The sequence below is a fragment of the Lampris incognitus genome, chromosome 13, assembly GCF_029633865.1.
Source record: "Lampris incognitus isolate fLamInc1 chromosome 13, fLamInc1.hap2, whole genome shotgun sequence".
NCBI lineage: Eukaryota > Metazoa > Chordata > Actinopteri > Lampriformes > Lampridae > Lampris > Lampris incognitus.
Window position 1 is genome coordinate 51,617,256 of NC_079223.1, and position 25,959 is coordinate 51,643,214.

Sequence of the window (25,959 nt, forward strand, 5' to 3'; positions counted from 1 at the left end):
AGTGTGGGTCAGTGTCTAGTGTGGATCAGTGTCTAGTGTGGGTCAGTGTCTAGTGTGGGTCAGCGTCTAGTGTGGGTCAGCGTCTAGTGTGGGTCAGTGTCTAGTGTGGGTCAGTGTCTAGTGTGGGTCAGCGTCTAGTGTGGATCAGCGTCTAGTGTGGGTCAGTGTCTAGTGTGGGTCAGTGTCTAGTGTGGGTCAGCGTCTAGTGTGGGTCAGCGTCTAGTGTGGGTCAGCGTCTAGTGTGGATCAGCGTCTAGTGTGGGTCAGCGTCTAGTGTGGGTCAGTGTCTACTGTGGATCAGTGTCTAGTGTGGATCAGTGTCTACTGTGGGTCAGTGTCTAGTGTGGGTCAGTGTCTAGTGTGGGTGAGTGTCTAGTGTGGGTCAGCGTCTAGTGTGGGTCAGCGTCTAGTGTGGATCAGCGTCTAGTGTGGGTCAGCGTCTAGTGTGGATCAGCGTCTAGTGTGGATCAGCGTCTAGTGTGGGTCAGTGTCTAGTGTGGATCAGTTTCTAGTGTGGGTCAGTGTCTAGTGTGGGTCAGTGTCTAGTGTGGATCAGTGTCTAGTGTGGGTCAGTGTCTAGTGTGGGTCAGTGTCTAGTGTGGATCAGTGTCTAGTGTGGGTCAGTGTCTAGTGTGGATCAGTTTCTAGTGTGGGTCAGTGTCTAGTGTGGATCAGTGTCTAGTGTGGGTCAGTGTCTAGTGTGGATCAGTTTCTAGTGTGGGTCAGTGTCTAGTGTGGATCAGTGTCTAGTGTGGGTCAGTGTCTAGTGTGGATCAGTGTCTAGTGTGGATCAGTGTCTAGTGTGGATCAGTGTCTAGTGTGGGTCAGTGTCTAGTGTGGGTCAGTTTCTAGTGTGGATCAGTGTCTAGTGTGGGTCAGTTTCTAGTGTGGATCAGTTTCTAGTGTGGGTCAGTGTCTAGTGTGGGTCAGTTTCTAGTGTGGATCAGTGTCTAGTGTGGATCAGTGTCTAGTGTGGATCAGTTTCTAGTGTGGATCAGTGTCTAGTGTGGATCAGTGTCTAGTGTGGGTCAGTGTCTAGTGTGGGTCAGTTTCTAGTGTGGATCAGTGTCTAGTGTGGGTCAGTGTCTAGTGTGGGTCAGTTTCTAGTGTGGATCAGTGTCTAGTGTGGGTCAGTGTCTAGTGTGGGTCAATGTCTAGTGTGGATCAGTGTCTAGTGTGGGTCAGTGTCTAGTGTGGGTCAGTGTCTAGTGTGGATCAGTTTCTAGTGTGGGTCAGTGTCTAGTGTGGATCAGTGTCTAGTGTGGGTCAGTGTCTAGTGTGGATCAGTGTCTAGTGTGGGTCAGTGTCTAGTGTGGATCAGTTTCTAGTGTGGGTCAGTGTCTAGTGTGGATCAGTGTCTAGTGTGGATCAGTTTCTTGTGTGGATCAGTGTCTAGTGTGGGTCAGTGTCTAGTGTGGGTCAGTGTCTAGTGTGGATCAGTGTCTAGTGTGGATCAGTGTCTAGTGTGGATCAGTGTCTAGTGTGGATCAGTGTCTAGTGTGGGTCAGTGTGTAGTGTGGATCAGTGTCTAGTGTGGTTCAGTGTCTAGTGTGGATCAGTGTCTAGTGTGGATCAGTGTCTAGTGTGGATCAGTTTCTAGTGTGGGTCAATGTCTAGTGTGGATCAGTGTCTAGTGTGGATTAGTGTCTAGTGTGGATCAGTGTCTAGTGTGGATCAGTGTCTAGTGTGGATCAGTTTCTAGTGTGGATCAGTGTCTAGTGTGGGTCAGTGTCTAGTGTGGGTCAGTGTCTAGTGTGGATCAGTGTCTAGTGTGGATCAGTGTCTAGTGTGGGTCAATGAATGCAAAGATTTAAACAGAGGTGAGGCAGGGATGAAAAGCAGTTGGTTTTGAAAGACTTTTAACCAGTTGATTATTCGGTTGATTGATAAATGTCATGATGTGCTTGTGAGTTTCAAACTGTCCAGGGAAAATGTGATGTGATAAAACTACAAGGTGATGGTAATGATGGTAATCACATTTCACCTCTACTTCATGTGAGGACGGCTTATAGTCCAACGTTTTTAGCCATCTACGTTTCTGTAATGACAAAGCAAACGCTACTTTAATGCATTAGCCATGGAAAAGTCACTTAGCAATGATGTGTATTTGTGCTGCTTTGATTGCACTTGTATTTTCCAATATGCACAATATTCTGTTTTCTAAATAAAAACTACTGGAAACGCCATCTTTAAGACTCAAGAAACCTCGAGAATCTCAACATGTTGCAGCAGGGTCAGTAAGTGTCAAAACACACTTTACTTGACACATCTGGATGTACATCATGGTGGGACGTCAAAAGTCAGCGAAATAATTAGAAACATACCAGGTTACCCTCTACACCATTTAATAGCCACTCTTTGTCAAATATTTCATACAAAACATGCTTGACAAGCAAAACTATAATATCATTTTGGGTATAATAACAAGGGCATACAATTAAGATGCACGCACACGCACACACACACACACACACACACACACACACACACACACACACACACACACACACACAGGCTGAAAGGCCACTGTTACATGCTGCGTATAGAAAAGTGCAGAAAAGACAAAATAATTGTGGTGAATATTGTTGAATATGTCTTCCAGTGGGCTGTATGTTTTCTCCCAGTGCACTGTATGTTTTCTCCCACTGGGCTGTATGTTTTCTCCCAGTGGGCTGTATGTTTTCTCCCAGTGGGCTGTATGCTTTCTCCCAGTGGGCTGTATGTTTTCTCCCAGTGGGCTGGATATTTTCTCCCAGTGCACTGTATGTTTTCTCCCAGTGGGCTGGATGTTTTCTCCCAGTGGGCTGGATGTTTTCTCCCAGTGGGCTGGATGTTTTCTCCCAGTGGGCTGGATGTTTTCTCCCAGTGCACTGTATGTTTTCTCCCAGTGCACTGTATGTTTTCTTCCGGTGCACTGTATGTTTTCTCCCAGTGGGCTGTATGTTTTCTCCCAGTGGGCTGTATGTTTTCTCCCAGTGCACTGTATGCTTTCTCCCAGTGCACTGTATGTTTTCTCCCAGTGGGCTGTATGTTTTCTCCCAGTGCACTGTATGTTTTCTCCCAGTGCACTGTATGCTTTCTCCCAGTGGGCTGTATGTTTTCTCCCAGTGGGCTGTATGTTTTCTCCCAGTGGGCTGTATGTTTTCTCCCAGTGGGCTGTATGTTTTCTCCCAGTGGGCTGTATGTTTTCTCCCAGTCCACTGTATGCTTTCTCCCAGTGGGCTGTATGTTTTCTCCCAGTGCACTGTATGTTTTCTCCCACTGGGCTGTATGTTTTCTCCCGGTGGGCTGTATGTTTTCTCCCACTGGGCTGTATGCTTTCTCCCATGGGCTGTGTTTTCTTCCAGTGCATTGTATGTTTTCTCCCAGTGGGCTGGATGTTTTCTCCCAGTGGGCTGGATGTTTTCTCCCAGTGGGCTGGATGTTTTCTCCCAGTGGGCTGTATGTTTTCTCCCAGTGGGCTGTATGTTTTCTTCCAGTGGGCTGTATGTTTTCTCCCAGTGGGCTGTATGTTTTCTCCCAGTGGGCTGGATGTTTTCTCCCAGTGGGCTGGATGTTTTCTCCCAGTGGGCTGTATGTTTTCTCCCAGTGGGCTGTATGTTTTCTCCCGGTGGGCTGGATGTTTTCTCCCAGTGGGCTGTATGTTTTCTCCCAGTTGGCTGGATGTTTTCTCCCGGTGGGCTGTATGTTTTCTCCCAGTGGGCTGTATGTTTTCTCCCAGTGGGCTGGATGTTTTCTCCCAGTGGGCTGGATGTTTTCTCCCAGTGCACTGTATGTTTTCTTCCAGTGGGCTGTATGTTTTCTCCCAGTGCACTGTATGTTTTCTTCCAGTGGGCTGTATGTTTTCTCCCAGTGGGCTGTATGTTTTCTCCCAGTGGGCTGTATGTTTTCTCCCAGTGGGCTGTATGTTTCCATCTTGTGTTAAATAACACACCGTCTATCTTGTAGAAGCTAACTACATCAACCTTCAACACAATGGCACAACCTCTCTAACAATAACAGTGATGGATCAGGTATAAGAAAGAGCTTAACTCTTAACTGTGATGTTCTTATCGTTGATGTTCTGGGGATACAATATGCCCACAATCTGAGGCTCTCAATTCATCCTCTGTAATGTGATCTTATTACCTGGTACATTAACGCTGGCTACATCTGTGGGCTAATAAGGTGAAGGGGTAAGTGCTGTTTGTTAACATGGTATGGAATAATGTTCTTCAAGACCCTCCAGACCAGAAAAAAAATCTTAATGCATCTTGATATTTTCAAATAAAAAGCAACATCAAGCTGTGATGACAGCATTTCCTTTTAACTATGGCCTTTGCGACATTAAAACAAATGGGAGCAGCTGTCAAAGAAGAAGAAGCTGCTGCATTATTACAAGTGCTGGCCTCTCCTGGTTCTTCTTCCAGAGCCAGAGAAGAAGACAACTCGGGGGGGGGGGGGGGTCCATATTTTGAGAGGTGAAAATGCAGAGACTGCACTTCTAATTCTTGAACAATCAAAACCAAGGAGGAGCAGAACTTCAGCTGATGTAAGCGGCTGATACTTGGCATCATCACCAGCCAGGAGAAGTATGGAATGAACCTGAGGAAGTACGTCCAGGCGGTAGCTGGTAGACGTTGATAGCGGCTTTCAGATCTGATCACAAGGCACCTCAGTTGTGTTGGAAGGAATCATTTTAAGGCTTCTGGGCTACTTACAGTAACTACATGTCTGCTGGCTGTGACTTCAGCAAACCTTGTTTGCTATGAAAAGTGGGCTTCATCACGTGCACTTTGTTTGCTGAAGTGCAGAAAAAATCCCACTTTTTTCCATAAAAAAGCACAAAACTGGAAACACATCCCAAGGCTACTGATTTATGGCACCATGACAACACAAAAAAAGGCCATTATAAGAAGCTTTGTGTTGCACCCAAGTCAGGGGATTTGGACACTGTAAATGCAGACACACAAATGGACACACAATGGTTTCTAAACCTGCTTTCCATCATCCCGCATGTTTTTGTTCATTTCTGTGTTGAGAACTCGTTACATGGTGGATGATGAGAGAGCCACTTGGAGACCCTTTCTGTTAAGCACGGCTGTGACACCAGAAGCTTATCCTCGACAACCATCGATGTAATATACAACTGACAGCGGGTGGTGTGTTTAAACACTTTAAAGTCCAAAGTATCAAAATCTTGTCTCATACTTGTGATAGCGCCACCTCACGAGGCCCGTCATACACATTCATGAATGTTAGTCAAACAAACAATACAAGCCCCAACCCCAGCACGTTACTGAGGCGTTTGGCTGCTGTGGTGGAGTGCAGGGAAGGGATTCTACGAGACTAGCTCGGATGCTGCAGGTCTGCAGCTGGAGAGTGCTCCTCTCTGTCTCTGTGCATTTGTGTTTCTGCATCTGGAACACGGGGGTCTGCTGTGGTCTGGGGACCACAGATGTCACATGGGTCTTCCATTTCTTCCTCTTCCTCCCTGCCCAGAAAGCCTTGCTGATCCCACAATTCCCACAGTTCCTGGCCATCACACACTTCAATTCCGGAGTCCCCTGTGAAGCGCCGGTACCGGCCCGGCATCAAGTCCTTGTTGCTGAGGTGGCTGTTGTGCTGTTGGGTCTGAGTGGAAACTGGCGCTGCAGTGAGTGGTTGTGCATCAGGAGGAGTGGCCACAGATGGTGAGGGTGGGGTTAGATGGCCATCAGGGGATTCTGTAGGTGGCACTGCAGACTGCAGAGAACTGTAAGGGGGTGGCGGTGTGGCTGGGTGATCAACAACCTCTTCATAAGCCGGCAGCAGGTAGTCTGGTAGGAACCCTAAAGATGAAAGGATAGGTTTGGTATTTACTTATTTAGTTGTTGACCCCCCCTCCCCCTTTCTTCCCAATTGCACTTGGTCAATTACTCCACCCTTACGAGCCGTCCCGGTTGCTGCTCCACCCCCGCCGATCCGGGGAGGGCTGCAGACTACCACATGTCTCCTCCAATACATGTGGAGTCAACGGCTGCTTCTTTTCACCTGACAGGAGGAGTTTCACCAGGGGGACGTAGCACGTGGGAGGATCACGCTATTCCCCCCAGTTCCCCCCCACCCCAAACAGGTGCCCCGACCGACCAGAGGAGGCAGTAGTGCAGCGACCAGGACACAAACCCACATCCGGCTTCCCACCCGCAGACACGGCCAATTGTGTCTGTAGGGACGCCCGACCAAGCCGGAAGCAACATGGAGACTCGATCTGGCGATCCCCGTGTTGATAGGCAACGGAATAGACCGCCACGCCACCTGGACACCCTGGCTTGGTATTTTTGAAGTTGGTCCCCATTTTTCACCCTCTCCGATGATGTCACCAAACCCATACCTAAACTTAACCAGATGGTAGGTAGGAGGAACTGGAGATGTCTGCCAGCCCACCACCCAACTTTCATGGGGTATTCCCCATTTTTATGTAGCTTAACCACAGTCACAGATTTCAACAGTCACAAATTTTGGCGTAACACCAAGCACTTCTGCACATATCAGGAATTAGGAATCAGGAACAATTTCTTAGACGTATTTGCATACACAAAGAAATATTTCGTTTCCCCCAGCCCACAGCAGCGTAACACACAAAAAACACATCCAAAATTTCCCCAAAACGACACCACCAAACACATAAAAAACCTGCAACGCAGTCCAAAAACAAAATCCTCTGTCCAAGAACGAACTCCAGCACAGAGCAGAAGTTTACACCAGGCTGAAACGGGCCGCTTCGTTAACGAACAAATAGTTCCTATCTAAATAAGTCACTGCTGTTGTCCAAGACGAAGTCTTAATAGTCACAGTTAGGGAAGACCACTATGACCTACGACGAGTTCACCGTTGTTAAAAAGGACACGTCCATGGTCGTTCAGGTGATTCTGTTGCTGCCCTGTTATCGTGCACTGGACCTTGACACTGACATGTGCTACGATGCTAACGTTGTCAGGCTTGAACCAATCGGGGAAATGAATGCTCTATATCCAACCATCGTTTCACAGACCCTTAAAAAACACAGCCTGACCTCAAAATACAGAAAATATCCTCTGAGAATCACAAACCCCCCATAATATCATGCCAGTGCTGATGTTTGAATGTTTCATACAAAAAATAAATCATGTGCATTTCTGAGGAGAACAGAACTCCAACTCTCCACCTTCCCCCACAAGCTGGGGGGTTGGTAGAAAGGGTCTCTAAGACAGGTGCAGTGTGTCTGTCTGCTGCTGCTCAGTAATCCAGTAGGAACATGCCAGAGAAGGCTGATCAGCTCATCTGGACACAACACGTACTGACAGAAACCCTTCATCATCACCATCACCATCACCATCATCACCATCATCATAAACCATCATCATCACCATCACCATCATCATAAACCATCACCATCACCATCATCATAAACCATCATCATCACCATCACCATCACCATCATCATAAACCATCATCATCACCATCACCATCATCATAAACCATCATCATCACCATCACCATCACCATCATCATAAACCATCATCATCACCATCACCATCATCATAAACCATCATCATCACCATCATCATAAACCATCATCATCACCATCATCATCATCACCATCATCATAAACCATGATCATCACCATCATCATCATCACCATCATCATCGCCATCATCATCATCACCATCATCATAAACCATCATCATCACCATCATCATCATCACCATCATCATAAACCATCATCATCACCATCATCATCATCATAAACCATCATCATCACCATCATCATAAACCATCATCATCACCATCATCATCATCATAAACCATCATCATCACCATCATCCAACTGACCTCTTCACTCCCACCTGACTGCAGCTACCCCACCCTTATACACAATAGAGTGACTGCAGGTACCCCCACCTTTATACAGAATAGAGTGACTGCAGGTGTCCCCACCCTTAGACACAATAGAGTGACTGCAGGTACCCCCACCCTTATAAACAATACGGTGACTGCAGGTACCCCACCCTTATAAACAATACAGTGACTGCAGGTGTCCCCACCCTTATAAACAATACAGTGACTGCAGGCATCCCCACCCTTATAAACAATACAGTGACTGCAGGTACCCCCACCCTTATAAACTATATGGTGACTGCAGGTGTCCCCACCCTTATAAACAATACAGTGACTGCAGGTACCCCCCACCCTTATAAACAATACAGTGACTGCAGGTACCCCCACCCTTATAAACAATACAGTGACTGCAGGTACCCCCACCCTTATAAACAATATGGTGACTGCAGGTGTCCCCACCCTTATAAACAATACAGTGACTACAGGTGTCCCCACCCTTATAAACAATACAGTGACTGCAGGTGTCCCCACTCTTATAAACAATACAGTGACTTCATGTACTCCACCCTTATAAACAATACAGTGACTTCAGGTATCCCCACCATTATAAACAATACAGTGACTGCAGGTACCCCCACCCTTATAAACTATACAGTGACTTCAGGTACCCCCACCCTTATAAACAATACAGTGACTGCAGGTGTCCCCACCCTTATAAACAATACAGTGACTGCAGGTACCCCCACCCTTATAAACAATACAGTGACTGCAGGTACCCCCACCCTTATAAACTATACAGTGACTTCAGGTACCCCCACCCTTATAAACAATACAGTGACTGCAGGTGTCCCCACCCTTATAAACAATACAGTGACTGCAGGTACCCCCACCCTTATAAACAATACAGTGACTTCAGGTACCCCCACCCTTATAAACAATACAGTGACTTCATGTACTCCACCCTTATAAACAATACAATGGCTGCAGGTGTCTCCACCCTTATAAACAATACAGTGACTGCAGGTGTCCCCACCCTTATAAACAATACAGTGACTGCAGGTGTCCCCACCCTTATAAACAATACAGTGACTACAGGTGTCCCCACCCTTATAAACAATACAGTGACTGCAGGTGTCCCCACCCTTATAAACAATACAGTGACTGCAGGTGTCCCCACCCTTATAAACAATACAGTGACTGCAGGTGTCCCCACCCTTATAAACAATACAGTGACTACAGGTACCCCCACCCTTATAAACAATACAGTGACTGCAGGTGTCCCCACCCTTATAAACAATACAGTGACTACAGGTGTCCCCACCCTTATAAACAATACAGTGACTGCAGGTGTCCCCACCCTTATAAACAATACAGTGACTTCAGGTATCCCCACCATTATAAACAATACAGTGACTTCAGGTACTCCACCCTTATAAACAATACAGTGACTGCAGGTGTCTCCGCCCTTATAAACAATACAGTGACTGCAGGTGTCCCCACCCTTATAAACAATAGTTACTGCAGGTGTCCCCCACCCTTATAAACAATACAGTGACTGCAGGTACCCCCACCCTTATAAACTATACAGTGACTTCAGGTACCCCCACCCTTATAAACAATACAGTGACTTCATGTACTCCACCCTTGTAAACAATACAGTGACTGCAGGTACCCCCACCCTTATAAACAATACAGTGACTTCAGGTGCCCCCACCCTTATGAACAATACAGTGACTTCAGGGGCCCCCACCCTTATGAACAATACAGTGACTGCAGGTACCCCCACCCTTATAAACAATACAGTGACTTCAGGTGTCCCCACCCTTATAAACAATACAGTGACTTCATGTACTCCACCCTTATAAACAATACAGTGACTTCATGTACTCCACCCTTATAAACAATACAGTGACTTCAGGTGCCCCCACCCTTATGAACAATACAGTGACTGCAGGTGTCCCCACCCTTATAAACAATACAGTGACTTCAGGTACCCCCACCCTTATAAATAATACAGTGGCAAAACGACCCAAACCAACGATCGGTTCCTTATGCAAATTGCTGTGACCATTAGACCACAGTATGTGCGCCTGCAACACTGTGTGTTGGACAGAGTGGTCAGCAACACTGGGGCTCTGCAGGGACGGTCCTGTCTCCCTTCCTTTTCACCCTCTACACCACGGACTTCAACTACCACACAAAGTCCTGTCATCTTCAGGAGTTCTCTGATGACTGCTAGTCAGAGGCATCAGCAAGGGCGAGGAGGCTGAGTACAGGGCTGTGGTGGGGAACTTTGTCACATGGTGTGAGTGGAACCATCTGCAGCTCAACGTGACTAAGACAAAGGAGCTGGTTGTTGATCATAGGAGGGACATGACATCAGTGACCCTGTCTCCATCCAGGGGGTCAGTGTGGACACTGTGGAATACTACAAGTACCTGAGGGTGTACATAGACAATAATCTGGACCAGGCTAAGAACACTGATGCCCTCTACAAGAAGGGACAGAGCTGTCTCTACTTTTTCAGGACGCTGAGGTCCTTCAACATCTGCCACACAATGCTCAGGATGTGGAATGGGTCTGTGGTGGCCAGTGCTCTCCTGTTTGTTGTTGTGTTTTGGGGCAGTAGGTTGAGGGTAGTGGATGCAAACAAGCTCAATAAACGGATCCGCCAGGCCGGTGACATTGTGGGGGTAGAGCTGGACTCTCTGGCGGCAGTTCCTGAGAGGAGGACACTGTTGAAATGATGTGCCATCATGGATAATGTCTCCCACCCACTCCATGACGTGCCGGTCGGGCACAGGAGTACTGTTACTGATAGACTCATTCTTCTGAAATGCACTACAGAGCACCACAGGAAGTTATTCCTGCCTGTGGCCATCAAATTTTACAACTCCTCCCTCAGTGTGTCAAACACTCTGATTCAATAGTCATCAGACTAGCCCTTCCACTTGTTTCACCCTGTCAGGTGTTTGTGCCGTTTGTTTCATGCCGCAGTAATACAGAATAGACAGGGTGGTATATGCTGGAGCAGGATGCACATATGTTTACATATTTTATTCTTATTTCCATCTCTTATTTTATCTTCTATTTCTGTTTGTTTCTGTTTTCTTATTTCTATTTTCTTGTATCTTGTTAGTTTTCTTTACTAGAACATGAGTGTCTGTAATAGGACCCAATTTCTCCTCGGGGATTAATAAAGTATTTCTGATTCTGATTCATTCCCGAGAGTTTCACTGGCCATGTGTACTATTTACAGGTCTGAGGAATGGTTGTGAGCACATCATTGTAAGATGGCAACGATGCTGTGACTGCACCTATTCCTCAGCCCTCTGTGAATAGTACACATGGCCAGTGAAACTCTAGGTAATGGTCATAGCAAGTTGCATATGAAGCTGGTCGTTGGTTTGGGTTGTTATGCCACTGTATTGTTTGTAAGGGTGGGGACACCTGCAGTCAGTTTAGGGTCCAGACATACCAAACCGACTAGCGGTGATGAAGGCCGACTGTTGCGTCGCCTCACGTCTCGGCCAAAAAGCAGTACTTGAACACACCACAACGACTACAGCCGACGCCCAACTAGCATGTACGTTCTTTTCAACACGCTGAATCGGCTGAAGAGCTGCCGACAGGGCCCGACTAGTGCCAATGGTGCAGGACACACCGCAGAAAATAGGGTCACAGATGCTCACCGATGGCCCGACACTGGCCGACTGTGTCAGGGCCCTAGGATGAGTGATGAATGTTTCTGTCAGTTAACGTTGTGTCCAGATGAACTGGTTCACCTTTCTGTGATAGCTGCAGCGTGCCCTTTAGAATGACTCAAGTTCCACAGAAGATGAGGGGACAACTCACGGAGGTAGAGGGGCAGCTGTGTGTTGTTGTGGGCTTCTCTGTACGCCATCAGGTTGATCTCATTCTGCCGCCGCTGCTGCTGGAAGCGCTGTTTGGAGCGGCGGTGCTGACAAACACAGCAGCATGTCAGAATAATGATCAGAGTCCACACCAACCAGAACCCTGTAGAGTTGGGAAGGGGGTAGGGGGCAGGGGAGGTAAGCTTGGGTGCGTGAATCCCTCAGACTACCAGATAATATTAACCATCAGTCTTGACCAAGCCTTTGATTTGGCCTTCCCTTCTGACCATTAGGAATGGCTGATGCAAGGGTAAAATGCTGTGATGACCCTCTACTGTGTTGATGTGGGGAGAAGTACAACATGCAGGACTGACTGCAGTGGAGCAAGCTCATCGTAGCGTTATATCCCATCGGGGATGAAGAGGACTAAGTATCTTAGTAAGTATCCTCTACTGGGTACCCAAATGATTACAGATGGTCCATAAGCAAGCACTCGGCACCGAGTTAGTTTATGAAGTGCCCCCTCAACTTTGAAAGAGCAGGGAGTGCTCACTAAGTTTTTAAATACTTGGCACAAGTAAAATGGCACAAGGCTGCTCTAGCCATAACATGAGACAGCCAGGCTGCCAACTCCCTGCAGCACAGCCAGGTAAACAAGTCCCACTCACAGACAACAGTCAGAGGCCGACTGCACTGTGTCAACCAGAAATGAGTCCACATCGCATCCCAGCCCAGTTGTAAACATTGCCTTTCTTGCTCCACTAGGATGAACCACTGTGATGAGGTGATTTACATGACAAAACTTGCAATTGTTTGCATCATTTACGCAAGATTTTGTGCAGCACCCCGACTTTGAAATTATCCAAAGTATTTTTCAAAAGTATGACCCAGCTTTGATTCATTCAGTCATTTAATCTCAATCTAAACTACCGACTCTAACTTCTACAAGTGTACATGTCTTTGGATGAGAATGACAGGTCTGTGAGAAATGGGCTGTTTAGCTGAAGGCTGAATGATTGACAAGCACAATGTGTAGTGTAATTATGTACAATCATGACTACAGTATGCCAATAGTAAACTCTGAATTCTATATAAGTATAATGACCTTCACATCTGGTGAACACGGGGGATCAGCAGCAGGTAAGTGGAGAGAGACAATTGTGAGCCAAGAAAGGTGAACGTCAAACTACTTAGCCAGGTTTCTTGATATTCTGGTTCAGAGACCAATTTTCAAATGTTAAACTAGTAAAATGCCATGAAAGACTGCAGATCCCATCATGCAATACTGCTTATTAGGCAATATGCTTTGGAACATTGGGACATAGCCAGTAAAGACAGAGGAGGAGGAGGAGGAGGCAGAAGCCGTCCCGGTAACTCACACCACAGTTCGTAGTAGTAGCTGCAGCACTGAGTCTCCCCGCAGCAGTGGCCGGATTCACACACATAGCTATGGTTGTTCGCTCCCTGGCACACCAGCTTATGCTGCAAAACACAACAGTGCACCAGCTGTGGTCAAACTGAGCTGCAACTGAAAGTGACTGAACTCTGATACAGTAATATGTAAGACAGCATCATGATGCATTATGGGCACTGCTGAATTACTACACACACAATCAGAGATTTCCTGACATTGTTGTGTCAGAAAAGGTTGGCTCCAACCGAGATATAGGCCTACATCATGGTGTCACAGTAAGACGTAGATTCACTTTATTTGCTGAGTACATTTTCACACAAAGCCCACGTGTATCCTCTATATTTAACCTATTAGGAGCAGTTGGCAGCCAATTCTGTAGTGCCCAGGGACCAGACCTCAATCCAAAGCCAGTAATTTGGTCAAGGCTAAAGGCAGGAATGTGGCCCTAATATGTGTGCCTTTTTTGGTTAAAATAAATGATCTAATATCTTGTATATAATTGAAGTCCTGCACACTCATAAATTGGCTAACAACCATCAATATAGTCCAAAAAGATCCTATGTCAAGTCCATTTTATGTGTCTAGCCCATTACCACAAATTTCCCTCAGAGGGCTTTACAGCAATACAACATCCTGTGCTTAGACCCTTGCGAGGGATAAGGAACAACTCCCTAAAATACCCTTTAACAGGGGGGAAAATAGGAAGAGCAACAGAAGAGGATCAGACAGACAGACGTGCAATGGATGTTGCATGTACACAATTTTCAGAATACAACACTGAAAAAGGATAACAGAAGTATAATGGAATTATAAGGTATAGGAATATGATGAGCAAGATGCCGAGCAGTGTCCAGACGCCAAGGGAACAGCCTAGGACCTGAGCCACGCAACACACATCATCATGTAGACCTGACAGAAGGAGACTACACATGCACACAGGGGAGACTCACATCACACCATTCACATACATAGGAGAAGAGACAAGAAAAAAACATTCACACATCAGCGTGAGCGAAGGATATAACATTGAAACAGGATATGGATTTATAAGATATATATAAAAAATGAGGAGGATACCAAGCAGTGTCGCGGTGGCGACCACTGTCACCATGAAGACCTGGGAGGAGGACAGACTGCATGTGCACACGGGGGAGACTCACATCACACCATTCTCATACACGAAGAAGAAAAAGGACAAGACATCATTCAGAGAGAGAGAGAGAGAAAAGACATGTGAGAGAACAGAACAGTTTGCAATAGTCAATAATCTATACTCTATACGCTATAATCTAGACTCTGTAATCTGGTCAGCAGAACAGTGGTTGGTAAATTCATTGAGACAGAAACCGACCCGCCATGCAGTCCAGGTTGTGAAGGACTCAACTTAAAGACAACCAATTGTAGGTTAAGACAAACAGACGAGTTTTAAGTTTGGATTTAAAGGACTCAACGGACTCTGATGGTCTGATGGCAGCAGGCAGGTTATTCCACAACACTGGAGCCCGATAGGAAAAGGCCCTGCTGCCCCCAGCTGACTTCTTCTTAACTTTGGGTACACACAGGAGCCCTGTATTTTGAGAACCAAGAGCTCGAGATGGACTGTAAGGTTTAAGGAGATCAGACAGGTAGGATGGGGCAAGCCCATTTAGGATTTTATAAGTCAGCAGAAGCACCTTGTATTCTGATCTAACATGGATAGGAGGCCAATGAAGGGAGGCAAGAATTGGTGTAATATGGTCAAATGTCCTCGTTCTAGTTAGGATTCTACCAGCAGCAGCTTTCTGAACCATCTGAAGACCTTTAGTACTAGAATGTGGCAGACCTGAGAACACAACATTACAGTAATCAAGTCTGGATGAAACAAATGCATGTATTAGAGACTCTGCGTCAGCCATGGAGAGAAAAGACCGAATTTTAGTTATGTTACATAAGTGAAAAAAGGCAGTCTTGGTGATTTCTTTAATGTGCTTACCAAAGGAAAGGCTGGGATCAAACGTAACACCAAGATTTTTGGCTGCCACACTTTGTGAAACCACAGAGTTGTCGATTGTTATCGTTACTTGATCAAATTGGTGTCTGTGTCTAGCAGGGCCAATGACCAGCATCTCGGTTTTATCTGAATTTAAAAACAGAAAGTTAAGTGACATCCAGTTTTTCACAGTAGCCAGCAGGCCTCTGTTAGTTAGTGATCTGAGTATGATCATCAGCCCTTATAGGCACATACAGCTGAGTATCATCAGCATAGTAGGGGTGGGACTCTCTAGTAGGGGTGGGACCTCATAATTCGATTCAATTCTGATTCAGAGGGGTACGATGTGACTATAAAACGATTATTGATGCATCTTGATGCATCAACATTTTTGATTTCTATACATGATTTATTTTTTCTCACTGTGTGACTACTTGCTACTTTAAAACATAGCATATTGGGGTCCGCGTTGGTGTAGCGGTCTAAGCATCGGCTTAGTGTCGATGCAGTTGCCCACTGGGGACCGGGGTTCACGCCTCGGTCTCATCAGATCCGACTATGGCCGGATTTGATGAAGCAGCAATAATTGGCAGCGCCGTCTTCGGGAGGGGGCGGAGTTGGCTTGTGTACGTCACATGAATGCGTCTGTGTGTGTCGGAAAAAAGAAGTGGTTCGGTCTGGAGTCGCCTTGTCACGAAAGTGGCGAGGCGACTCCTTTGAGACCGCCGGTCGGAGAGATGCAGCTGGCGAACGCATGATGCAGTACGAGGGTGGATGTTTGGACTAGAATAGGGATCGATTGGCCACTAAATTGGGAGAAAAAGGGAAAAATCAGAAATAAATGTATATATATAAAAACAGCACATTTGTAATGATCCATAATTAAAATAAACAGATGAATTTACTTCCATTACCTTTTATTAATACAGTAACAAATAGAAGAGATGTGTCAGCTGAAAGGCCCCGTTTCCCACCATTGCAAAGAACCAACAAGAAAAGAAACAAAAGTGTGCCTGTAGCAGCATCCTTGTAAATCAACACGGGCTTCAGCAAGACTTCAGCAATCACTTGATAACATAAAAAGCTGCCCTCATTCACAAATGTAAATAATAAAGACTTCAACCCAAATCCTCCTGTTATGGGCAATGAGTACAGAATCCCTCAGACAACAAAAAAAAAGGAAAAAAAAAGAAAAGAATTTTTTTTTTTTGGCGTATATTAAAATAATAATAAAAAAACGCTTTCATACAAAAACAGAATTTTGTACCAGCTCTCATACAAAACTAACGCTTTCTGTGGAATATGTGGTAAAACGATGAATAGTGGAGAAAATACAAATAATAGGCCACAATCATGGATATGCATGGAAGTGCAACATAGCAAATGTGCTTAGTTGGTGAGTGCTGGAATGTGTAAGTTTTGTGTAAGAACAGGAGTTGGTCTACATGCTCCGCTGTGCAGTAACTATATCCCCTGTAATAGATAGTCTCTCTCTGCAGAGACACTGGTGCCTGGCATACACAAATATCTCTTGGCCAACTTGGAAATCAGGGGAAAATCACCTTATTCTTACTCCACCCACCAACTGAGAGGGTCCTCAGAGAGAGAGAGAGAGAGAGAGAGAGAGAGAGAGAGAGAGAGAGAGAGCGAGAGCGAGAGCGGGAGAGGGAGAGGGAGAGGGAGAGGGAGAGGGAGAGGGAGAGAGGGAGAGGGAGAGAGAGAGAGAGAGAGAGAGAGAGAGGGGTGAAGGACTACGACACTTGGTCACTTCCTCCTCAGCTCTGGCAGAGGCTGACATAGGCTGCTGAACTCCAGCATCAGAGGAGGTCTGCCCCAGCAGATCCACTAGCAGAGAAGATGAAGCCTTTCTTTTGGGAGCAGAGGGACTTTGGTGTTGCTCCTCAGTGGTCTTGGGATGAGGGGGGTCCTCCTCACTCATTGTGTTGTGCTCTGGGTTTTCCTCCTCTTCAGCTCTCACCTCTTGCTGTAGATAAACACAACAAGAACAGGTAAAAACAATAACCTTACAATTTTAAATCACAATGTCATCTTCAACCCAAACCACATTTGAACAAGATCATTAACCAAACACAAATTTACTTTTTTTCTATTCGATATCAAAATTATTGTATTGTTTATGGAATATTTTATTTTGTCAGTTGGATAAGTTAATTAAATGTCTTAAGCCCAAAGTGACATTTTACGTGTTTCAAATTGATTTTTGCATCACATTAAATGGCAGAGTTACCTCTAGCGATGCAGCCTCATCGATCACTGTCCCATACGTCTCCACTCTCTCCTCCTCAGAAAGGAAAGGCAGTCCCTTAAGACGTGGGTGAAGAGCAGAGGCTGTGTGAAGAGTGTTTCCCTCCTGCTCACTGGTGCACCTCTTGCTGAGGTCCCTGTTGATGGCCTGCTTTATCTCCCGGACCTTTGGTGACTCTCCAATACTGTCCTTTGTGTCCTGCATGAGTTGAGCATGCAGCGGGGCAATCAAATACACTGTGGGGGTGATCTCCTCTGATATGAGTAGTTGCATCTTTCATTGGCTTTAGGGCCTTAATAACAGCCTCTGCATTTGAGACATCTGCTTCACTGAGAGTGCAGAGGTCGGCCTCTCCTCTCCTCACCCGAGGAGAGAGTAAGGTGGTGTAGATCGCAGCTTGTTGCTCCAGAAACCTGTCAACCATCTCATAAGCACTGTTCCACCTGCAGGTGACGTCTGTTTTCAGCTTGTGACACAACAGACCAAGTAGCTTCTGCTTCTCCTCAAGCTGGTGTTTTGCAGTGGTGCTGCAGTGGAAAAACGTGGTAATACTTCTGACCCTCCCCAGTAGCCTTGATACAGTGGGCAACTTGAATGCTTGCTGGGATGCCAGATTTAGTGTGTGGGCATAACATCTCACATGTAGGAAATTTACCCAGCGTTATCAGTCACTAAAACTAGATCTTTGGGAGTGAACTGCCATTCTTCTGCTACATTTTGCAACAGCTCGGCCACATTTGCACCCGTGTGGTTGTCACACATTGCTCTTGTCTGGAGCACGTGAGACACGAGCTGCCAGTCATCGGTAATAAAGTGCGCAGTTATGGTGACATAAGATTCTGTAGCGGTGGATGTCCACGCATCGCATGTTATTGGTACCCTACCCGCTTTCCTCAATGATTCCATGACTTTGGTTTTGATTTCGTTGTAGAGTGTGGGTATTGCTGTGTCGGGGAAAAAACGCCGAGATGGGATCTCAGCTCCAAAGTGTGCAGCATAGCCCGAAAGTCCTGGTTCTACATGTCTGAGTATGGGTGCAAATCGGTGGCAATAAAAGTTGCGGTCGACTTTGTGATTCGCTTCGTCCTTTCTGAGTTTGGTGGAAGCTTTGACATCACTTGTTCAATTGTTCTCTGGTTGGCAGCAACTGCAACCAGCTGTTTTTTCTCCAACTCCAGGTGGAAACATGAAATATGGTTTCCCGTGTTTGTTGTGTTCCCAAAATATTTCATTTTAGTTAGACACGACTTGCATACAGTGTGGCTCTTTTCCAGGTCCTCTTTCCCTTCAACTTCACAGAAGCCAAAAATGCTTCCGTACGATGGCTTTTAAGCCAGAGGGTGCTAGTCATATGGGATCCAACTTTGGTTGTTCACACTCAGCCATCCTCACCAAAACTGAAGAAGTAGCCTAGCTTAGAATGTAAACACGACACACATGTTTTACGTCCGTTACATTTCACCATTCAGCTGGTTCAGCAGCAGCCGTAAGGAGCGTACAGCCCAGTCAAGACTTCAGCTTTAAATTTCCATTTATTGAGTTTTCTGCATCGAGACTTAATCTTTTATGAGAGAATCTGGATCAATCAACCAATCAATCAATCTAGCTGCAACAGCCACTCAAAGCGCTTTAAATTTCTGGTCACATCTGAATTTCAGACCCCTGTTATAATAGCTGTTTTCTGTACAATCGCTACCTATTTCGCATGTGTAAGGCCATTAAAATGTGATTTACGACGATTAACTTATTCACACGTGTATTACAAAAAGATTTGACATGGGCCTTTGAGACTATTGACATTAAGCAGACCAGTGACAGACCTTAGTTGGTATGCAGATAATGGATTGTGGAAAGCGGTGGAATGGTCACCAGAAACTACAAAGTTATTTGGCTGCACCTAACATTACCATTTCCATTATTACCACGTGGGAATGAATCAGAGCCTTTGAAGAGGACACAGGCTTTGCATATCAACATGGCCGAATGGGTCTCCATGTTAACTGTTCGAATATATTTAATCATTTCAGCGCATGCCAGGCTAACCACATGCATAAAAATCGGTTGTCACTTAACAAGTTAAACAGACTGACTAATGGATTACGTTGCTGACTAGTGAGCCACTATTGTAGCAGTCTTGTCAACCAGCACTTGCTACCATCAACATTACCGTTGGCCTAACATGATATTTAACATCCTGTGACTTTACAACTATATCATTCATAGCTGCTTGATTTTCTAGTAACAAAAGATGTGGGATGAGTATTAATCTTAACAATACAAATGGTTATTTCTCCCAAATTTACTGATTACACTGCGGCCGTATCCACGTGCCACTTTTTCTTGCGTAGTGGCTGGGCAGCTTGCTCACATACACAAACCCTATGGCCTGTGTCATTTAAAAACACAAGGCAAAACAAATAACAGCTCAACCCCACATTAGCCAATATTTTAGAGTTGCTAATTACTGCATGCATCTAAGAATCGATTTTTCACCCACCCTTACCGCATAGCAATGGAAATTTATTCCAAGACTGCATATAATTTTGCCAAGAGGTAAAGAGAGAAAAGTAGAGGGCCAAGAACTGAGCCCTGAGGTATGTCATATTTAACGTCAGAGAATTTTGATGTAACATTACTATAGCAGACACAATGTGTTCTTCCAGCTAAGTAGGACTTAAGCCAAGAGAACACTAAGCCAGAGACACCAAAATTACAATTTAATCTGTCAAATAGTATACAGTGATCAATGGTATCAAAGGCTACACTGAGGGCTAGCAATAGAAGCACAGAGGTGGAGTCAGACTCCATAGCTAGTAAAAGATCATTGACCACTCTGGTCAGAGCAGTTTCAGTGGAGTGACATGCGCTGAAAGCCGATTGAAAGGGTTCATATAGTAGATAGTTTTCTTCTGTATGGGTTGCAAGTTGTTGATACAAAACTCTCTCTAGCACTTTAGAAAAGAATGGAAGATTAAAGACTGGTCGATAGTTATAAAGAGACACTGGATTGTGGTGCAGTTTAGTAGAGGTTCGACCACAGCCATCTTAAAACTGCTGGGAACGGTGCCAGTGATAAATTAATAATGTCTAGCATTGTAGGTCCCAGGAAAGGCCACAGGTCTTTAAAAAGTTTTGCTGGTAAAGGGTCAAGTAGGCAAGTATTTGGTTTAGACGCTAACAAGAGCTCAGTCAAAGTATTAAGAGAGATAGTCTCAAAAGCTGTAATAACAGGGACTATCAGTGACTCATTGTATAGATTTGAATTTGGTAAGATAGGATCTGCAGTAGTTGGAGTTGAAGAACTCTAGCTAGTGCAGCTCCAGATTTAGTTTCTGATCTTATCAGCCTTGTTGCAGAAAAAGTCTAGAAACTCATGGGCCGTGAATGATGAGCAGCTTAACAGAAAGCTGCTTTTTAGTAAATTTAGTTGTCAAAGGGAAATCTGGGATTAATATTGATTAAGCGAGAGAGATAAACTGCTTTCGCAGCAGCTTCAGCACACTTGTATTTTAATAAACACTCATGCCAAGACAGGGAAAAAACTTCCCATTTTGATTTCCACCATTTACGTTCCAGTCTCCTGCAGGTCTGATTAAGAGCACGTGTCTCATCATTAAACAGGTTGTAGGCCTCTGTAGTCCCCTAGCTCTGGTAGTGAGAGGTGCAACTGAATTGAGGGGACTAGAGAGGGATACTTTTAAGTCACTAGTGAAACTTTTAACACTCCCATCTCTATAGTGAAAAGAGCCAAGACTTCAGGCAGCTGCTGGCCAAATGTAGCTACAATGGATGGACCAATGTGGCGAGTGGCAATTACATCTGTGCCGACATTAACTGGACAGGCCAATTATGCTTCAAACATAATGAGAAAATGATCTGACACAACAGATGTGGTTGGCAAGAAATTCAGATCAGAAACAGCTACCCCTTTAGATAAAATCAAGGGTGTTACCACTGCAATGAGTCAACTCTTGATCAAACTGAGTGAACCCAAAAGTATCAACTAGTGCCAGAAAAGCTTTACTTAAGAGGATCAGCAGCCTTACCCAGATGAATATTGAAATCACCAAGATTTAGAATCTCATCAGAATGAGTAACAAGACCTGAGATAAATCCCCCAGATTCTTCAAGAAATAGTGAGCAAGAACCAGGCGCTCGATAGAGTATCACAATCTGGACTGAGCTGAGTCTGTTCATGACTGAGGGAGATGGACTTAGAAGAAGAGCCTCAACAGATTGGAATTTAGATTCAAGTTTAGAAGTTAAATTGAAAATAGACTTGAATATTAAGATGACACCCACACCTTGCTGCTCATTACAGTAACGAGCCAGCCAGCAGTTCATTGAGGTGAGCCTACTGTACATCTCATCATTACCCCTCATGTGTAAGGGACCAGAGACAATTCATTGATGCCCACTAGGGCTGTCAAAATTGGCGAAAAAATGACATTCGATTATTCCTTCTAAAAAACACAAAGATTCGAACCCATTCAAATATATTTTTGCGGATTATGTCCATAAGAGGGCAAACCAATACGAGAGATACAACTACTTGTATAGGTATATTTATTTCAACATAAACATGTGTTTTAAAAGATCTACATACCTACACATTACAAAATAAATCAAATAATGTCCTATACTGTAAAACTCAATTTAAAGGCCACAGACCCCCCCCCCCTTGCCGTGGTTGGTGCTAGTCTGAGAAATGAGAACGCGCTGTCACTCGCGAGATGAATGATTTGTAATAGATGTGTTATTCAATAGCCTAATTTTGATAAAGATTAGGTAATATTCATACTGGTTTAAATAAACAATTGGAGAGTATTTTCCCATGTTTGCTGAGCAAGAGAAAATGAAAGTGAAATTGTGTGACTCCTGTCCGTCATGCAGTGCATTCAGTACATTGCCCAAGGCCAACAGCCAGTTGTGCTGCCCCCCCCCCCCCACAAACGAATATTAATTTTCATACTCGGATGTCTGTTTTCTTCTTTTACAATTCAGTTATATATTCCAATTTGGAATATTCACTGGCAGCCCTAATGCCCATACGTCTTTCTGGCCAACTCAACCGTCCTGACTAGGCTAGCTTATGTGATCTCTGATTACTTCATCGTAGTATTATTGGTGCCGACATGAATAACAATATAGGATGTCGATTATGACTGAAAAGGTTACTAAATTTACCTGTCTGATGCCAAGTAAGAAAGACATGACCTCACTGGTAAGACAACATAACCCAAAGAATAAAAAAAGAAGAGGGAAAGAATGTTGAGCTGTTGCTCAGGAACCAGCAACAACATGAGCTCACCAGCTGAGACGCTGTCTAGATCTGACTCAGCAGACCCCACTTTGGAATTAGATGCCCAACATGTTGGTGTGGAATGTAAGTAAACAACCCCCTGCATGCATATCCCCCACACACCCCACGCATGCAAACACATATATCAACGCCTGACTCCCTTCTTTCAGATATGTTCTTTCACTAACTTAAGTCAACATCAGGTGTTTTCTAGTGCACCATTACACTTTGCACCCACCGAATATCCTTCACACACACACACACACACACACACACACACACACACACACACACACACACACACACACACACACACACACACACACACTTATCAAACAGCAAGTGTTCCCTGGCCAGAGATTGCTTGTCCGAGTTAAGCAAATGGAACAAACTGAATGAATTGCTGAAGCAGCGTGTGGTACTGGCATCACATTTAGTTAATGTTCGTCATCACTTCCATTGGTGCAATTGTGACTGCAGCTATCGAGCAACCCTTCATCATTTATCCAGCGCCAACCTTGGCCTGTAACATCTACCCTTACCCTGGACAGAGTTAGCATCGACACAATAACTGGTGGCTTGAACTCTTTCCCCAACCTGGCCTGGCAATCAGTTATGGGTTTGACTAAGATAGCGCCCATTATTCTAGCTTGTCTGTCTCTCTTCTTATACTAGGTATTATTACTAGTTATTCCACCAGGACCATTAACTAGGCCACATCTTAGACAGGTTGCTAACAAATTAGTCACATAGAAACTCACAGGGCCATTTCCAGGTTCGTTTTGTTCATGCAGTGTTCAGCTGTGGAACTCCGCACTGTCCAGCATGGAGCTCTACCAGCCTCGCCATGTTCAAAACACATCTGAAATACTGGTTTAGGGCCAAAAAACCGCACACTCACACATACATGAGTGCTGCTTCTGTCCTGACAACCTGCATCCCAGTCCTATTGTTTTTAAATGCTGGTGGAGGTAATATCTACTATGATGCACCCTTCTCACAGTTGTGTTGTATCTTGTAGTTTGTGTGATTTTTTTCCTTTTTTATTGACACACATACAATGACTCGCAGAGGAAACACGACACGACACACAACACAACACAATACAACACAACATTTCCACCATCAAAACAAACGCAGACAGAATGCACAAACACAACAAAACATAAGAAGGGGGCTCTATACAAGTCAAGTCATTTCTAAAGCACCGGGCAGAGGAGAGGCAGAAGCCTTAAACCGCGGGGACACAAATCACAACAACAACAAACGAGAGAAGTCCCCGTAAACCTCTGCTGCCCTGCTGTGAGAGTACACGCTGCTGAGAGACGGGTTTGTGTGATTGTCCCCCGACAGGCACCGCAGATGGAAGGCACGTTGCAGCGAACTGTGGACCGGCCAACACTGTGCAGGTCCGTGCTAAACGTGCGGTAAAATAAGATCAATACAGGAACGCGTTCCCCTTACTACTTACCGGCACGTGCGGTAAAATAAGATCAATACAGGAACGCGTTCCCCTTACTACGTACCGGCACGTGCGGTAAAATAAGATCAACACATGAACGCGTTCCCCTTACTACTTACCGGCACGTGCGGTAAAATAAGATCAATACAGGAACGCGTTCCCCTTACTACTTACCGGCACGTGCGGTAAAATAAGATCAACACATGAACGCGTTCCCCTTACTACGTACCGGCACGTGCGGTAAAATAAGATCAACACATGAACGCGTTCCCCTTACTACGTACCGGCACGTGCGGTAAAATAAGATCAATACAGGAACGCGTTCCCCTTACTACGTACCGGCACGTGCGGTAAAATAAGATCAATACAGGAACGCGTTCCCCTTACTACGTACCGGCACGTGCGGTAAAATAAGATCAATACAGGAACGCGTTCCCCTTACTACGTACCGGCACGTGCGGTAAAATAAGATCAATACATGAACGCGTTCCCCGTACTACGTACCGGCACGTGCGGTAAAATAAGATCAATACAGGAAAGCGTTCCCCTTACTACGTACCGGCACGTGCGGTACAATAAGATCAATACATGAACGCGTCCCCTTACTACGTACTGGCCGCTACGCAAATGAAAGGAAAAGCAACAACAGTCGGTCAGATGACGCTAACGAAGCTAGCAAAGCTCGCGCAGCTACTCCTGCCACCAGCTACCTTGAAGCGTGTTTACCTCGGCGCCCGGCGTCGCTACCGTTGGATTATCGTGTCCAGCGTTGACGTGTTGGAAACCCATCGCCAGAAGAGCAAACTAATCTGGTGTTACTGCAAAGCTTTCATTAGAATGATCATCTTCTTCTTCTTCGGGGCAGAAGCAGGCAGCGCATGAGAGGCAACACAACACAGGCAGAGGGGAACTACCCCGACTGACGTTTTAGTCCCGCCCCTCATGTACTTTACCATTGGTCTATTGAAAAGTCATAATTTCTCGAATATCCATTGGCTCTTTGAGCTGTCACTTTAAACCGGAGGTCGAAGTGAACGTCAGCTGTCGCTTTAATATACATGTGGTAAAACTTGCTTCGAACTGATTAGATGATATTTCTAGCCATGTTGACAAATAAATGAAAATGTCTTAATTTGACCTAGTAATCGGAATAGGATGTAGACAGTACAGCGGCACTGATGAAAAGACAGGAGGTGGAGCTGGAGGTGGCAGAGTTGAAGATGCTAAGATTTTCATTGGGAGTAACGAAGAAGGACAGGATTAGGAACGAGTATATTAGAGGGACAGCTCAGGTTGGACGGTTTGGAGACAAAGCAAGAGAGGCAAGATTGAGATGGTTTGGACATGTGTGGAGGAGAGATGCTGGGTATACTGGGAGAAGGATGCTGAATATGGAGCTGCCAGGGAAGAGGAGAAGAGGAAGGCTAAAGAGGAGGTTTATGGATGTAGTGAGGGAGGACATGCAGGTGGCTGGTGTGACAGAGGAAGATGCAGAGGACAGGAAGAGATGGAAACGGATGATCCGCTGTGGCGAACCCTAACGGGAGCAGCCAAAAGTAATAATAATAATAATGATAATACATTTTATTTGTGGGCGCCTTTCAGAGCACTCAAGGACACCTTACAGAACACAGTTAAAAACAAGTAGCACTGTATCAGACAGCATAAAATCAAAACAATCAGGGTGGACAATAAAAAAGTTAATACAACAGATAAGTATAAAATCATCATCTGCACAAAACTCAATGAGGTGTGGATCAGACTGAATATGCCAGTTTGAAAAGGTATGTTTTGAGATGGGATTTGAAGGCTGAAAGAGAGTCCATCCATCCATCCATTACCCAAACTGCTTA

At 45.2% G+C, this 25,959-nt stretch overlaps 1 protein-coding gene across 1 annotated transcript; it reads right to left on the bottom strand.

Annotated features, from left to right (window-relative positions):
• Positions 1–3,431: 3,431 nt before the first annotated feature.
• wbp1la (WW domain binding protein 1-like a) lies at positions 3,432–24,986 on the bottom strand. The gene is made up of 4 exons (XM_056292029.1): positions 24,833–24,986; positions 13,073–13,175; positions 11,695–11,856; positions 3,432–5,810 (listed from the first exon to the last, which is right to left on the bottom strand). Exons 1-4 carry the CDS (start codon positions 24,893–24,895, stop codon positions 5,329–5,331), a joined length of 810 nt encoding a protein of 269 aa, XP_056148004.1. The 5' UTR covers positions 24,896–24,986; the 3' UTR covers positions 3,432–5,328.
• Between the last annotated feature and the right edge of the window lie 973 nt (positions 24,987–25,959).

Excerpts from the sequence above, each read along its gene's own strand:
- wbp1la (XM_056292029.1), bottom strand. The coding sequence starts at position 24,895 with ATGGGTTTCCAACACGTCAACGCTGGACACGATAATCCAACGGTAGCG. Across the intron at positions 11,857-13,072 it reads CTACTACTACGAACTGTGGT|GGTTCTGGTTGGTGTGGACT; the intron begins GTGAGTTACCGG and ends CCAACTCTACAG. Across the intron at positions 5,811-11,694 it reads ACAGCTGCCCCTCTACCTCC|GGTTCCTACCAGACTACCTG; the intron begins GTGAGTTGTCCC and ends TTTCATCTTTAG.